The sequence below is a fragment of the Tinamus guttatus genome, unplaced genomic scaffold (genome assembly GCF_059628265.1).
Source record: "Tinamus guttatus ecotype Peru unplaced genomic scaffold, ASM5962826v1 Tinamus_guttatus_pri_ptg000732l, whole genome shotgun sequence".
NCBI classification, from domain to species: domain Eukaryota; kingdom Metazoa; phylum Chordata; class Aves; order Tinamiformes; family Tinamidae; genus Tinamus; species Tinamus guttatus.
This window is the reverse complement of record NW_028289266.1, coordinates 1,357,724-1,370,575: the sequence shown is the minus strand read 5'-3', so window position 1 is coordinate 1,370,575 and position 12,852 is coordinate 1,357,724. Positions and strand designations below refer to the sequence as shown.

Genomic DNA, 12,852 nt, shown 5'->3' with positions numbered 1-12,852 from the left:
GCTGCCGCGACGAGCGGCGCCGCCTAATGAGGAGCGGCGCCTGATGAGTGACGGCGCCTAACGAGGCGCCACGCGTCACCAGTGACAGCGGCAGCCAGGCCGGCGCTTAATGAGCTCTGGTGGCACCTAACGAGCTGCAGCCCCGCCGGCACGCGGGCGCTCAGCGGCCGCGGCGCGGGGAGTGACCGTGGTGTCCCCATGCCGGGACCGGGCTGTCCCCTGGGCTCCGCAACAGGGTGACCCTGGCTGGAGGCCGAGAGCTCCCCGGCTCCCTGCAGGCAGGTGAGGGCAGGGGCACATCCCAAAGCCATGGAGTGGGACAGGCTGGGGACAGGGACAGGCTGGGACATGTGTGAGTGGGACAGGCCTGGATGGGCAGTGAGGGTCTGTGGTGCTTGGGGACAGGCAGGATGAGCAGGGGACAGGCAGGGGCATGCACAAACGGGCAGGGGACAGGCAGGGATGGTCAAGGAGCACAAACGGGCAGGGGACAGGAGCACATAGGGACAGGCAGGTCTGGGACAGGCAGGGGACAGTGTGTGACAGCCAGGAACAGGCAGGGATGGAGACTGGGTTGAGCAGCGGTGATTGGTGACACTTGGGGACAGCGAAGGAGCCCTGGGCTGGGGCAGGGCAGTGTGGGGACAACGGAACGTCCCTCCCATCGCTCCCTGCTGCAGGCTGCCCGGGGCGCGGGGGGCCTCGCTGCGGGAGGAGGCCGCCGTCCCGCGCGAGGCCCACGAGGAGGTGGCACCGCGGGGGCCAGCGGGGGCCTTGGCAGGAGCTGCGGGAGCTGCGGGAGCTGCTGGCCCGGCTGCGGGGCCCATGGGGCAGGAGGCCACCGAGGCCGCCCTGGGGGACACCCGCGCCCAGTGTGAGGTCGCGGCCGCCGGCAGCGCGGGACACCGAGGAGGGGTGCGAGGCCAAGGCCCACGGGACGTCCCTGGCACCCGGCTGTCACCACGGGACGTGTCGCCCTCTTGGGGCTGCGGTTGAAGCCTGGCTCTGGGCAGCTCTGCAGTGTGGGGGGATCGCGTGTCCCTGCTGTCCCCGCCTGTGTCCCATGGCCTCCTGTGGCTCCCAAGCCCTCCCTCGGGCAGGGGGGATGTCCTGTAGATGGTGACCCCGTGCAGGCTGTCCCCAAAGAGATGTGTCCCCAGCAGCGGGTCTCACATGCACCATCCTGCCCTCCTGTGGGATCAGGACCATGTCCCCAGAGCCACGTGTCATCAGGACCATGTCGTGCTGTCCTTTCCTCCCATGAGAGAAAGGTCATGTCCTAGTACCCTGTGCCACCAGGACTGTGTCCTTCCCATGGAGCAGGGAGGTGTCCCCAGTGCCACTGGGGCCATGTCCCATGGGCACCATCCATTCCTCCCGTGGGAGCAAGGACACCAGGGCACCACCCTGGGGATGCCCCTCGCTCCGATGGCCCCGGCCCAGGCGCCGACGGCAGCTGCAGCCCTCAGTGCGAGCGGGAGGCTCCATGGGGCGTCCGGGACGCGTGGGATGGGGTGGGCAGCAGCGTCGCAGCCACCCCCTGTGCCCGGGGCGATTCCTGGGGGCAGCGGTGGCGGGAGGCAGCGCGGCGGGACGCGGCTGCGGGGGGTGAGGACACGCAGCCTCGCGGAGGAGACGGTGCCTGCCGCGCTGCCAAGAGCAGCAACACGTCAGGCTGGCCCCGGGTGTGGGGTCACCATGTGCCACCAGCTGCAGGGCGAGGAGAGCGGGTGACAGAGCGGTGGGAGTCGCTCCCTGCTGGCCTGGAGCCCTCGTGGTCCTCCTGGAGCACCCATCCCTTCTGGGGCCTTGTTGCCATCCCTCCTGCCCCAGCTCTGGTGAAGGCACCCGGGGCGCCGGGGCCCTCGTCACTGCCCTGTGCTGACGCGTCCCTGTCGCTCCCGCGGGGTCTCCGCACCCCTGCAGGCTGCAGAGCCGGGTGAGGACGCTCCCGGGATGGAGGCCGGGGCTGTGGGGCGAGCAGCGGGACTGGCCGTGCCCGGGGTCTCCAGGGAAGGAAACGTCTCCTCCCTGTCCCGTCCAAACGGTCTTTGAATCCCAAGGAACTCCTGGGTCCTGGCCCTGGAGGTGACCTGCAGCTGGGTCTCAGAGCTGAGGTAGGGCCCCATGGACGTCCCTCCATGGTGTCCCACAGTGGGAGATGAGGAATGTGCAATGGCCACATCCGCGGGGCCGGCCATGTCCCCAAGGCCGCCCACCTCCCCGAGACTGGTCATGTCCCCATGGCTGTTGCCACCCCCGTGGTCTGGGGTTTCCCCCCGACCTGGGCCCCGCGAGCTGCTCTGCTTGGATGGAGGGTCTATACCAGGGCATGGGGTCACACACTGTCCTGCTGTGTCCCCTAGACGCCAGCCTGGACACCAAGTCTGTGTCAGAACCTCACCTGAAGAGGAGCATCGCGGTCAACACTGCAGAGAGCAGAGATGGAGAGGGGGGAAGGCCTTGTCCATGCCTCCCATGTGGCCTTGCCTCTGTGCCAGGCGCCCTGTGGTGTCCCCTGAGTCCCCAACAGGGCGACCGGTCACACACCTTGTGCCCCAGGAGCAGCCTGGGCAGGGAGCTGCTCCGCACCACAGCGGAGCCTGAGCCTGGCACCGTGCGGCCAAATCCCTCTCCCTGTCCCCGTTCCAGAGTCAGGAGGAGGCCGGGAGGGGAGTCGGGGCCCAGGGCGATGGCTCCTTCCACTCTGCCTGCAGGTGCTCGAGGATCCGAGCGGGAGCCCGTGGTGGTGCCGCCCGCAGCAGACGCGCCCGGAGCCGGAGCGGTTGGTCCCGAGCGCCGGCCGCAGGAGCTGCTGCTCCGGACACGGCTGTGCCCGGGACGCGGCTGTGCCCGGGATGCGGCTGTGCCCGGGCACAGTGCCCCGGCCCTCGCTCCCATTGGGATCCCGCTGACGCCCGACCCCTTGCAAGGGGATGTGGCAACACCCGCGGTGGCACCGTGCTGTGCTGGGAGGAGACGGGAATTACAGGGCAGAGGTCAGTGGTCCTCGAGCAGATCCAGGCTCTCCCCTTCCTGGGATGCTGCACAGAGGGACAAGGGTTCCAGAGGGGCTGGATCCAGCTGGGGATACCCCACTTGGCCGATGTCCAGGATCTTGCACTGTTTCCATCTCTGCACATTCCTTGGGAAGAGGACCAGGCCAAGAGCATCTGTCCCTGCATCCAACCTTGCTGCCCACCCTCTGCTCCGGGAGCCACCCTCAATGTCTCCAGCCCGTGCAGGTTCTGAGCAGCACAGGGCACTCGAGGGGACGAGGTACCGGCTCAGGACGCCTTTCCCCATCGCTGAGTGTTGGGCTTTGCCAAGAGCAGGAAGGAGGGACCTGTGGAAGGAAAACGCGGTGCTGTCACCATGCTGCAAAGCGGTGACAAATTTGGTATAATGAAGTGTCAGGGGCTCTGGGCTGTGTGGGTGGCTCGAGGGCCGCAGTGACGGTTGGCACAGCCACGGGGACTCCCTGGCAGGGAGCCACACGGTCCCGACGGGGCAGCCACCTTCGAGGTGTCCCTGCGGCCACCGTGGGGAAAAGGGTCCCCAGGGGCTCATGGTGAGGGGTCATGCGGTGTCAGGTGCCTCGTCCCTCACTTGGGAGGCTCCTATGCAGCTGAAAACGAAGAGGAGGGGAGTGAAAAGCAGAGAGGAGAAGAGGAGGAGGAGGCGGAGGGTGTCTGGGCACCGGCGGGTGTGGGTGGAAGGAGCGGGAGGAGCTGGAGCTGCCCCGTTCTGCCGGTCCCACCTGGGCCTGTGGCGCAAGTCCCACCATGGGGACCCTGCCAAGCCGGGTCCACAAAAAGAGGGAGCAGCAAGAAATCCCTCGTCCCTGGGGCTGTGTGGCCCTGTGCCCCCGAGCCCCCCTTGCTCCCGCTGTGCGACCGGACACCCCGGTCCCTCCAGGGCTGCGGCCTGGCCCGTAGCAGCCCTCTGCGTCCGGCTGCCGGCGCCCCCGGAACCCGCCCGCTTTTCAGCTGCGCGGCCTGAGCCACTAACGTGGGAGCAACCCCGAGCCCTCGCCATGAGCCCCTGGATGCCACCCGGCTCCGTCCCTTTCCCCAGCCTGGGCGCTCAGCCTGCCGTGCAGATGCTGGACTCTGGGAAACTCATTCCGGGATGCAGGGGCTGTTACCGGAGGAGACCCAGGTGCCACCCGGGTTTGACATGGGGGGCTCAGCCCAGGCTGGGGGTGTCCTGCGTGTGCCACTCACTGCCACGGGTCCCATAGGCAGGCTGGGGACAGCGCAGGGCCGGGGGGCTCAGCCGCCCCGGTGTCCCACATCCCGGGATGCTCCAGGCCGGCGCATTCGCAGCCCACATCGCTACGGAATTAATGCACTAGCTCCTGTGGCTGCGCGGGACGGGAGATGAAGCTAACGGCAGCTCGCGCTTCCGCACCCACACGCGCTGGCCCCGAGCCCGGCTGGAGCAGCTGCCGGTTGTTTGGGACACGTCCAACGTCCCTTGGGAGCCCAAGCCTGCTGCTGCCGGGTGGCTCCTGGGGCATGGCCAACGTGGGCCGCTCGCGACGCGCTTGGAAGCGCATCCATGGGTGCAGCCTGGGGGGAGGCGGGCGCTGGAACAGCAGCAGAGCGGGAGGAAAAGCAGCGATCTGGGCGCTCCAGCCCCAAATCCAGCTCCTTCGCGGATGCGCCGAGGCGGCTGCAGCTGGGAGGCTCCTGGGATCCTCCAGAGCTGTCAGGACTGATGGGTGGTTTGTGAGACTCTGCAAAGGCTCCACAGGGAAACGTTGTATGTGCCAACGGCAGCTGGCAAATGTGGCTGGTTGGTGGGAGAGGGACACGGCGGGCTTTGCGGGCCCCAAACCACCCCCTCCGGGAAGGGCAGAGGCAGATATTTGGCTGCACGTTGTCCCCGCCGGTGCCAAGATGCCCCGTGGAGGCACCTTCCCCACCGGAGCTCGTCTGTCGTCGCAGACAAATGTCGGCTTGCAGAAACCCAACTAGCTCACAGACCCACACGGAGCTGCCTTGGAAATTTCTTTTTCCTTCCCAAATGAAGAAAAAAAAATGTTCCAAATTTTTAAAAATGGTTTTGCTACAGCTAAAACACTCCAGTGAACACTAGGTGTTTTGAAACTTGGACATTCAAAGTTTTCGGCAAAGGAAAAACGTTAGAAATAAAGGTGAGGACAGTAAGAAAGACTAAGTCAGAGGACATTTTTTCAGCTTGTCTTTTTACAGCAGCCCGTTAATGAACAAACTGGCTCTGCAGAATCGCTGCTGCGGGCCAACAGCTCAGCAGTGCTCGGCCAGGAAACACTGCAGCGGCTCGAAGCCTTTTCTCAAAAAGGACCAGACTGAGGTTAAAATGACACCGCAGCGGCAGGAGCAGAGCCCGCGGCTCCCAAAGCCCAGCGGGTCCCAGGGGAGCTGCTGCAGCGCCGCTCCTCCCGCTCCCTCTGCGCCGCGTTCTGCTCACGGATGTTTCCAACCCGCCTCAGGATGCGGCTGCAGCCGGAGGGAGACGGTCCAGGGGGTAGCAGCGACAAGACAGCTCCCGGCCGAGGCTGCAGCGGAGCCGCTACGTCCTGGGAGGGCACCAGAAGAGCCGCCGGCAGCAGCGGCACAGGTGGATGCCGACGAAAACGATGGTGACGAGGACGTAGCTCGCGAGGATGATCTGGATGGCGAACTTGGTCTCGGGGTCGTCGAGCGTCCGCCTGCGCTGGCTGTCGGTGGCAACGCTCAGGCGGAAGGCGGCCACCATCCTGCCCTCGCGCCAGCAGTAGTAGGTGCCCCTGTCGCCGCGGCGCACGCGCAGGATGTGCAGGTGGTTGCCGTGGTCGATGAAGACCCGCATGCTCCTGTTGACGCCGTGGAGGTAGCGGGAGCGGTAGAGGCGCACGGAGCCCTTGTCCCAGGCCACGGCGTGCTCGGGCCTGGCCCCGGGGCAGGCGATGACGAGCGTGCGGCCCGCGGGGTGCGTGTGCAGCTGTGTGGGCAGCGCGGGCAGCGCGGGCTTCTCGCCGAGCTTGACGACGACGTTGGCGATGGCCCGCACGCCTTCGGGGGTGGCCGCCTCCTTCGGGCAGGGCGCCAGGCAGCTGCGGACCAGCACCTCGGGCCTGCGGAGGCGGCCGGGCCGGGGGAAGCGCGCCGGGACGGCCCGCGAGCCGCACGACGTCACGTTGGGCACCGCGGAGCGGTAGCGCGGGTGCAACCGGGCGCTGCGCACGTAGCACAGCCCGATGCGCCGCTGCTCGCCCCGCACGCCGCAGCGGTCGCATTTGCTCCAGTCCCAGAAGGTGGTGAAGAGGCTGAAGTCCTTCCTGGCATAGTCCTCCTGCGCGTGCTGCCCCCGGTCCGCGAACGCCACCGCGATGCCCTTGGTGGACTGCACGTCCACGTCATAGCCGTAGAAGAAATCGCCCTTCTTGGTGCCGCACAGGTAGAGGCCCGAGTCCCTCGCCTGGGCCCGGAAGACGATGAGGCTGAACATGCGGATGCTGAAACGCTTCAGCACGTCGCTGCCCACATGGATGTGGCCCGAGTCCACCACCATGGTGCCAGCAAAGTCCGTCAGGACCGTGGTTTGGTGGCTGCCCTCGTCCTTCTGGAAGTACCAGACGACCGACGCGACCTCCTCCGGCTTGCAGTTGCAAGGGAGCTCGAAGGTCATGTCGGCCAAGTAGGCGGCATTCTCGAAGAGCAGGAAGGCGGGACAGGCCCCTCGCTTGAACACGTCGTCCTTCTCCTCGATGGCGAAGGCGTGGAGGACGCCGGGCAGGCACAGGAGCAGGGCGGCCCCCAGCAGCCGGGCCGCCATCGTCAGCTCAGTGACGGCCTCAACACGAGGTTGAGGAGGGCAGAGGTGCAGCCCTCTGCATCTGGGGGTGGGAGCCCAAAGCAGCCCCGCAACGAGGGGGCTGAGGTGACCCCGGCAGCCGCAGTCCCCAGCTGCAGATACGTGGCCGGCTGCAGGGCTTCGAGAGCCACTGTGAGACCTCGTCCGCCCTCGGAGTTACCGGGGAGCGATCGCAGCTTGTGCTGCTCCAGCAAAGCGCTCCTCGTCCCTGCCTGGGGCCAGGCTGCGTCCGCAGGGCCCCAGGGACTCCAGAATCCCTATGTTCCCTCCCGCGTCCGTTCCGGAGCGCGCGCGCCTGGACGCGCTTGGAGCCCGCGTGTGGGGCCTCGGAGGTCCCCAGCGCTGCACAGAGCGCGCGGGCGGCTGGCCCGTCTGAGAGCTCGATGGCAGCGGGGAGACACGGGCTCAGATGGGGACCCAGCGCGGTGGGAATGGGGCTACCGCTGCTCAGGTGCCATGAGCACAGAGGAGAACCTGCCCCAACTGCAGTTGCTCTCTGCAGCCCAAAACGAGGGGTTTCCAACACACTATTCAGCCTTCTGCTTCTTCCCTGTTGGTTTTCCGAGCGCTCCTGCTGAATCCCTCTGCATGGGTGACGATGGAGACTCTCCCTCTCCAGGAGGCCAAGTGGGGCTTTCCCCTTCCGTCGCCTTTGCCAGCACTAACGCTGGCACCAGCGCTGGGGGTCCTGAATGCATCTCTGCTCTGAGGAAGGTGAGTTATTTGCTTCCTGCTGGACCTGGCCAGGCCTTCAGCCCAGCTTTGAGCAAATACTCACATCTGACATGAGGAAACGGCTGGGGAAACAGGTCCCAGCCAGGCCGGCAGCCCTTCGTGCTGCTCATAACCGTGTCACCTCGTCTTCAAGCAGGAGCTTAGCACTGGCATTTCGTTTCTCCAGAGTCTTCCAGGCAAACAACAGGGATTTTGCTTCTCCCAGCACACGGGGGATGCGCAGGCTGTGCCCGTCCTTCTGAGGCGACACAAACACGAGCCCTGAGCCTTGGGACCTGCCAAGAGCCCCGCAGCTGCTCCCAGTAGCTCCTGGAGCGCAGCGGCTCGTGCAGCCGTGCAGGGACTGCTCCAGCACAGAGCGGTGTCCCCCAAGGAGCCCTCGGACGAATGGTGCTCATTCTTGTCATGTGTGGCCACGGGAGAAAAAGCCCTTGCTCATTGGCCACTGTCCCAGGAAGAAAAGGACCTGCCTTTGGGGCTGTTGAAACCCTCTGAGGGTTCAGTCCAGCTCCACAATCCAAGGAATCGCCCTAGCACCCAGTTTGCACATTCGTAAGCAGGAGCAGAGGCTCAGGGCTGGGGTAGGAAGGGCACTCACACATCCCGGATCCACTGCAGTCATGACGAGGTCCTGAGCTAAGGGTGACAGTCCCTGAGCGCCTCAGGAGCAGGCGGCTGCAGGGCCCTGGGTTCCCACCTCTGCCTTCAGAACTAGCTTGTGATGGAGGAAATCAGCAGAAGCAACCTCAGGAGAAGAGCCCATTGCTGCCCACGCCGGGAAGCCGCTCCAGCAGCCTCTGCTTGACTCCAGCCTGATGTCGGGGCAGGGAGGCTCTGGGTCCTGCATGTTGCCCATGTTGTATCAGCTGGGGCAGCTCTCCCTGCTGCTCCTGCAGCTGGATTTCTGTGCAAGACAAACCTGGGGGTTGGTTCTGAACTCAGTTCAGGAGAGGCCAAGCTGCTTAACACACACCAGGCTCCCCGGCTCCTCCCAGGTCTTCCCAGAGCAGAACTGCAAAGAGCTTGGTGGGAAAATGGAAAGGCTATTAAATTTAAAACGAGTATTAGGCAGTACTGGACACTCTCTGGGACTGGGGCTTGTCAGCTTCATCTAAACTTCAACTTACAGGGCATTTAGGCAAACCGGATTGTGTCTGAGATCACAAGGTCACCAGGGGACAGGATCTCTGCAGCGTAAAACAGCACCAGGACACCCACACCCACATTTCCACCTCCATCAGCCCCTTTGTCCGTGACTGCATGGATAAACATGGAATTGTCATTGATTCCACTTTCTAAATTGCCTGCATGAGCAGGACTACATGGACAGAGATAGAAGAGGGAGGGCACTACTTGTTTTTCTGTTTCCTCCTACATAAGCGCTAGCCCAGTTTTTCCTTCCCTCAGTTATTTTCCTCATCTAAGAGATTCTCCCAGCGGCATTCTGTGAGGACACACTGCCCCAGGAATCACCACACAGCCCTCCCTGAGATCAACCTTTATTTGTGCAGAGCTACCGCTCTGCATGAACTCCGGAGGCCGAAGGAATCAGAACCAGCAACACTCCGAGAGGTCTGATTTATCTGCAAGTCTCTGTCAGCGTCTGATGACAAAGCCGGGCTGGGAACCTCTTTTGTCCCTGCGGGACCACTTGGCTTCTGCTCCTTCAGCCAACTTGGTAACGTTTCATCAGCTCCCTCACGATCTCTCCCTCAGTTTCCTTTTGCAAACTGCTGCTCGGGAGCTGGGCTTCTCCCTCTGCCTTGCGGTCAGTGGGGCCGCTGGGCTCTCCGGAGCTTCCCCCACTTGTGCTCATGCTCTGCAGCTTCCTGAACAAATCCCTGCCGCTCTCCTTCTCCGCCTCGCTGAGAAGATCCAGGTTCAGCCCGAAGCGCTTGGTGCTCGAAAGGCCCTGCAGGATCTGCACCACGGCGGCTCTGTCTTCACGACACACGTTCTCCGCCAGCACGGTCAGGAATTCACCCAGGAGCCCAAAACCTAGGTCAGCCTGGAAGATCCTGCCCAAGGCCTTGCCTTCAAGTTTAAGTAAAAACTGATATTTTTCTTTTCCATTTTTTAAGCATCTGCGCCAATCTCTGTAAAATTCAGCAGAGGTTCCAGGCAGTTGATGTAGTTCCTGGAGGAGAAATTAGTTAGTGAGTTTCTGGCGTGTGATTTCCACTTTATCCCCCACTTACCAACCCTTGGATGTCCAATAGACACAAGTATAGCTTTGATAAAGGGCTGCATGAAGCTGGCGAGGTGGCAAAGCGTGCAGGAAAGGGAACAAATATCAGTTAGTGAAGCCCAAAGGAAACCAGAGAACCTCAGAGGGAAATAACAAGCAGAACGGGTGAAGCAGGAAGCACGATGTGAAAGGCAGTGGTGCAGGATCCCTAGCCCTAAGCAGAGCGACCCGGACACACCGCTCTGTGCAGGAGGGATCCGAAGGGCTGTGGTACTTCCGTGAAAACCTCTGCTCCATCTCAAGCACCATGAAGCAAATCAAGGGAATGAGCAGATAAAAGATAAGGGATGTAAATTGTTCTGAGGCCCCTAGCACTCCCTTTCCTTACCTGCTAACTGCTATGGGCCTGTGGCTTGGGCTATGAGAGATACGCTCAATGTGGCATCTCCAGATAAAAGGAAATCTGCTTTATCCAACATGTAATCAGGCTGCTGAACTCCTCACTGCCAACTTAACTCAGGCACAGATTGAAGGAGGATTAAAATATTTAGGCTTTTATATAGAGAGTGAAAACAAGTCACAGCAATAACAGGCTGTGTTTAGATACAAGATGTGGATGCCCTGGAGATCAGAGCCCAAGCACTAATGAGATTAGAAACAGAATTTCCTCTAGGAGGATCACTGTTCAGTACAGCCAAATCTAAAGCTGCCTGCAAGACTCTCAGAAGGATCTCGTAATAATAGGCAAATGAGATTCACTGTCAAAAAATTCACGAGGTACTTGTGAGAAGCATCCACAGGAAATATCTCAACTACATGTTCAGTGAGAGACGCTGCTGAAGCTCCCATCAGGCAGGAAAGTAGCCCTGTCACTGTGTCACTGGGCCAGGAAAGTCAGGGTGGAAATTCTTCTGAAAACATCAGCTCAAGCTCAGCAGCAAACTGGCAAAGCCAGCGCGAGGAGTCAGCAGGAAAGCACCAGAGAATAAAACACAACGGCTGTTTTGTGACTGTGTAAATCCATAGGGTACCCATGCCTTGAGTACTGCTTGCAGTTTGCCCACCCTTTTGCACAAAAAGACTAGCTAGTGCTGGAGAAGAGATGGGCAACAAGGGGATGGAGGTGCAGGCTGCTCTCTGGAGCAGAAGACATCAGACTGGGACCCTTCTGGTTGGACAGAGTCCTCCGAAGGGGCAGGACAGGTGTCCCGTGTCCCAGCTGCCATGGGAAATGTTTATTGGTGGTTTCGCACAGCTGAAGAGCTCAGGAGCATCCCAGGAACTCCCCAGGTTTCAAACAAAGACAGGAACATTTTTCATAGCATGTGTAATTAAACTGCGAGAGGCCTGGCCGTAGCGTGGGAGACACGCTGCCTGCGGCTGCTAAATGTGACCTTCCTCACGGCCAGACCATCCTCGTGCGTGCGACCATCGTCCAAAGCGCAGGGAGCTGGAGGAGCAGGGCCAAGGCAGGGCCCTCTGCGCCAGGAATGTCCCTGCCCCGGTCAGAGGTGGCCTGGGGCTGCGGCCGGACGCTGCACAGACGGTCCCAAGTCCCAAAGGGTTGAAACAGCCTCTTCTTGAAGCAGCGGGTACAACTCTTCGTCAAACACAAAATAAGGACCAAGCCTGAACCCCACAGTTATCTAATTGCAGTAACTCTGGGGATTTCTATGTTCCCCATGGAAATACTTCTGAGTAATTCTTGCACTTTAAAGTAAGAGCCCAAATTGTTCCAGAGTAATGTTTTGATGTGGACAGGGCCCCAGGGTGCGTCTGCCTCACCTGGGCTATCTCCACGCTGCTGCTTTCCTCCCGCTTCGCACGGGTCACACACGGGTTCCACAGCACGGTTCCTTTCTTGGCCGCTTTGTCCTTTCTCTCTAGAGGCTTCAGGTGTGACGCCAGCACGATATCCCTGCAGGCAACAAAGGGGATATTGAGGATATTTAGGAGGGACCAAATCCCTGGGTCCCTTTTGCAGTGCCCCCAGTGAGGCAACTTCTGAGTTTGCGGCAGGGTGGGCATCAAACAGGGCCCGGATTCAAACACGATCCACAGGCGGATCAGGAGGTCGCTGCAGGGGACACCTGGCAGCACATCCTGCTCACACGCTCATGTTGATCCAGTCACTGGGATCAACCAAGCCGGAGTGTCCCCGTGGGCTGTCCTGCTATGGAGCACTGCGATGGGCATTTGCACCCAGGAGCCCTGGCCAGAGCCAGAGCCCAGGGAACAGCCCGACACTTCCCTGCTGCCCCTTTCCTACGACGCCCTGGAGTTTTTGTCACTTTTACACTTTCGCGGGAAAGATCCCAATTCCCGACACCGCCCAAGGATCGCTTGGCAGCTCACGCAGCGCCAGCCAGCGCTGTTTGGGCGGATTCCCGGGAATTCCGCGTGTTACAGCCCCGTCTGCCACCGCAGGAGGCTTCGAGGTGCCGGGGCCGCACCGGAACTCCTCGTAGCAGGCGAGGCGCTGGCGCACGGCCCGCAGCTTCGCGTCGTTCTCCCGCTCGCGCTGCTCGTCGGCCGCCACGGCCGCCCGCAGCTCCCGCTCCAGCGCGCCCCAGTCGATGGCCCCGGCCGCCTCCATGGCGCCCCGCGGGGGCACCCGCTCCTGTCGCGACAGGCGCGGCGGGACGGACGGAGCCTGCGCTCGGGGTGGGGCGGCTGACGGGCTGGGTCAGCCGCGCCGAGGCGGGGACACCCGCTCGTGTCGCGACACCCCCGGCAGCGGCGGCCGCTCCTATCGTGACAGACCGCGCGCGTCGCCATGGCGACCGGGCAGCGCCGCGCGAGGCCCCGGCTCGGGGCTGCCCCGGGCAGCGCCTGACCGAACCGCCCCGCTGCGTCCCGCCGCCCCCGAACCGAACCGAACAGAGGCTGCCAGGACCGCGCCGACACCGAGACCGGCGCCGCCAGCTCCGTGTCGCGTGGGCCGCGGCGGGGCGGGCCCGGCAGGCGGCTCCGGGCAGCCCGGGGGTCCTTCCGGCCCGGTGTCGCGCGGCGCGGGCGGCGAAGGCAGCGCGCGGGTGAGCGGAGCGGGACCGGGTCCGGGTCCGGATCCAAGCCCGAGGTCCGCG

General features: G+C 62.9%; 2 protein-coding genes across 2 annotated transcripts; both read right to left on the bottom strand.

Annotated features, from left to right (window-relative positions):
• Positions 1-5,559: 5,559 nt before the first annotated feature.
• FAM187A (family with sequence similarity 187 member A) lies at positions 5,560-6,804 on the bottom strand. Its single transcript, XM_010227252.2, has one exon. It carries the CDS (start codon positions 6,802-6,804, stop codon positions 5,560-5,562), a length of 1,245 nt encoding a protein of 414 aa, XP_010225554.2.
• A 2,427-nt stretch (positions 6,805-9,231) lies between these two features.
• Positions 9,232-12,384, bottom strand: DNAAF19 (dynein axonemal assembly factor 19). Its single transcript, XM_010227263.2, has 3 exons — positions 12,220-12,384; positions 11,552-11,684; positions 9,232-9,715 (listed from the first exon to the last, which is right to left on the bottom strand). Exons 1-3 carry the CDS (start codon positions 12,360-12,362, stop codon positions 9,245-9,247), a joined length of 747 nt encoding a protein of 248 aa, XP_010225565.2. The 5' UTR covers positions 12,363-12,384; the 3' UTR covers positions 9,232-9,244.
• Positions 12,385-12,852: the final 468 nt, after the last annotated feature.

Coding starts and splice junctions, on each gene's coding strand:
- FAM187A (XM_010227252.2), bottom strand. CDS start 6,804: ATGGCGGCCCGGCTGCTGGGGGCCGCCCTGCTCCTGTGCCTGCCCGGC.
- DNAAF19 (XM_010227263.2), bottom strand. CDS start 12,362: ATGGAGGCGGCCGGGGCCATCGACTGGGGCGCGCTGGAGCGGGAGCTG. Junction 11,685..12,219: donor GCCTGCTACGAGGAGTTCCG/GTGCGGCCCCGG, acceptor TGTTGCCTGCAG/GGATATCGTGCTGGCGTCAC. Junction 9,716..11,551: donor GCAGCGTGGAGATAGCCCAG/GTGAGGCAGACG, acceptor TTTCTCCTCCAG/GAACTACATCAACTGCCTGG.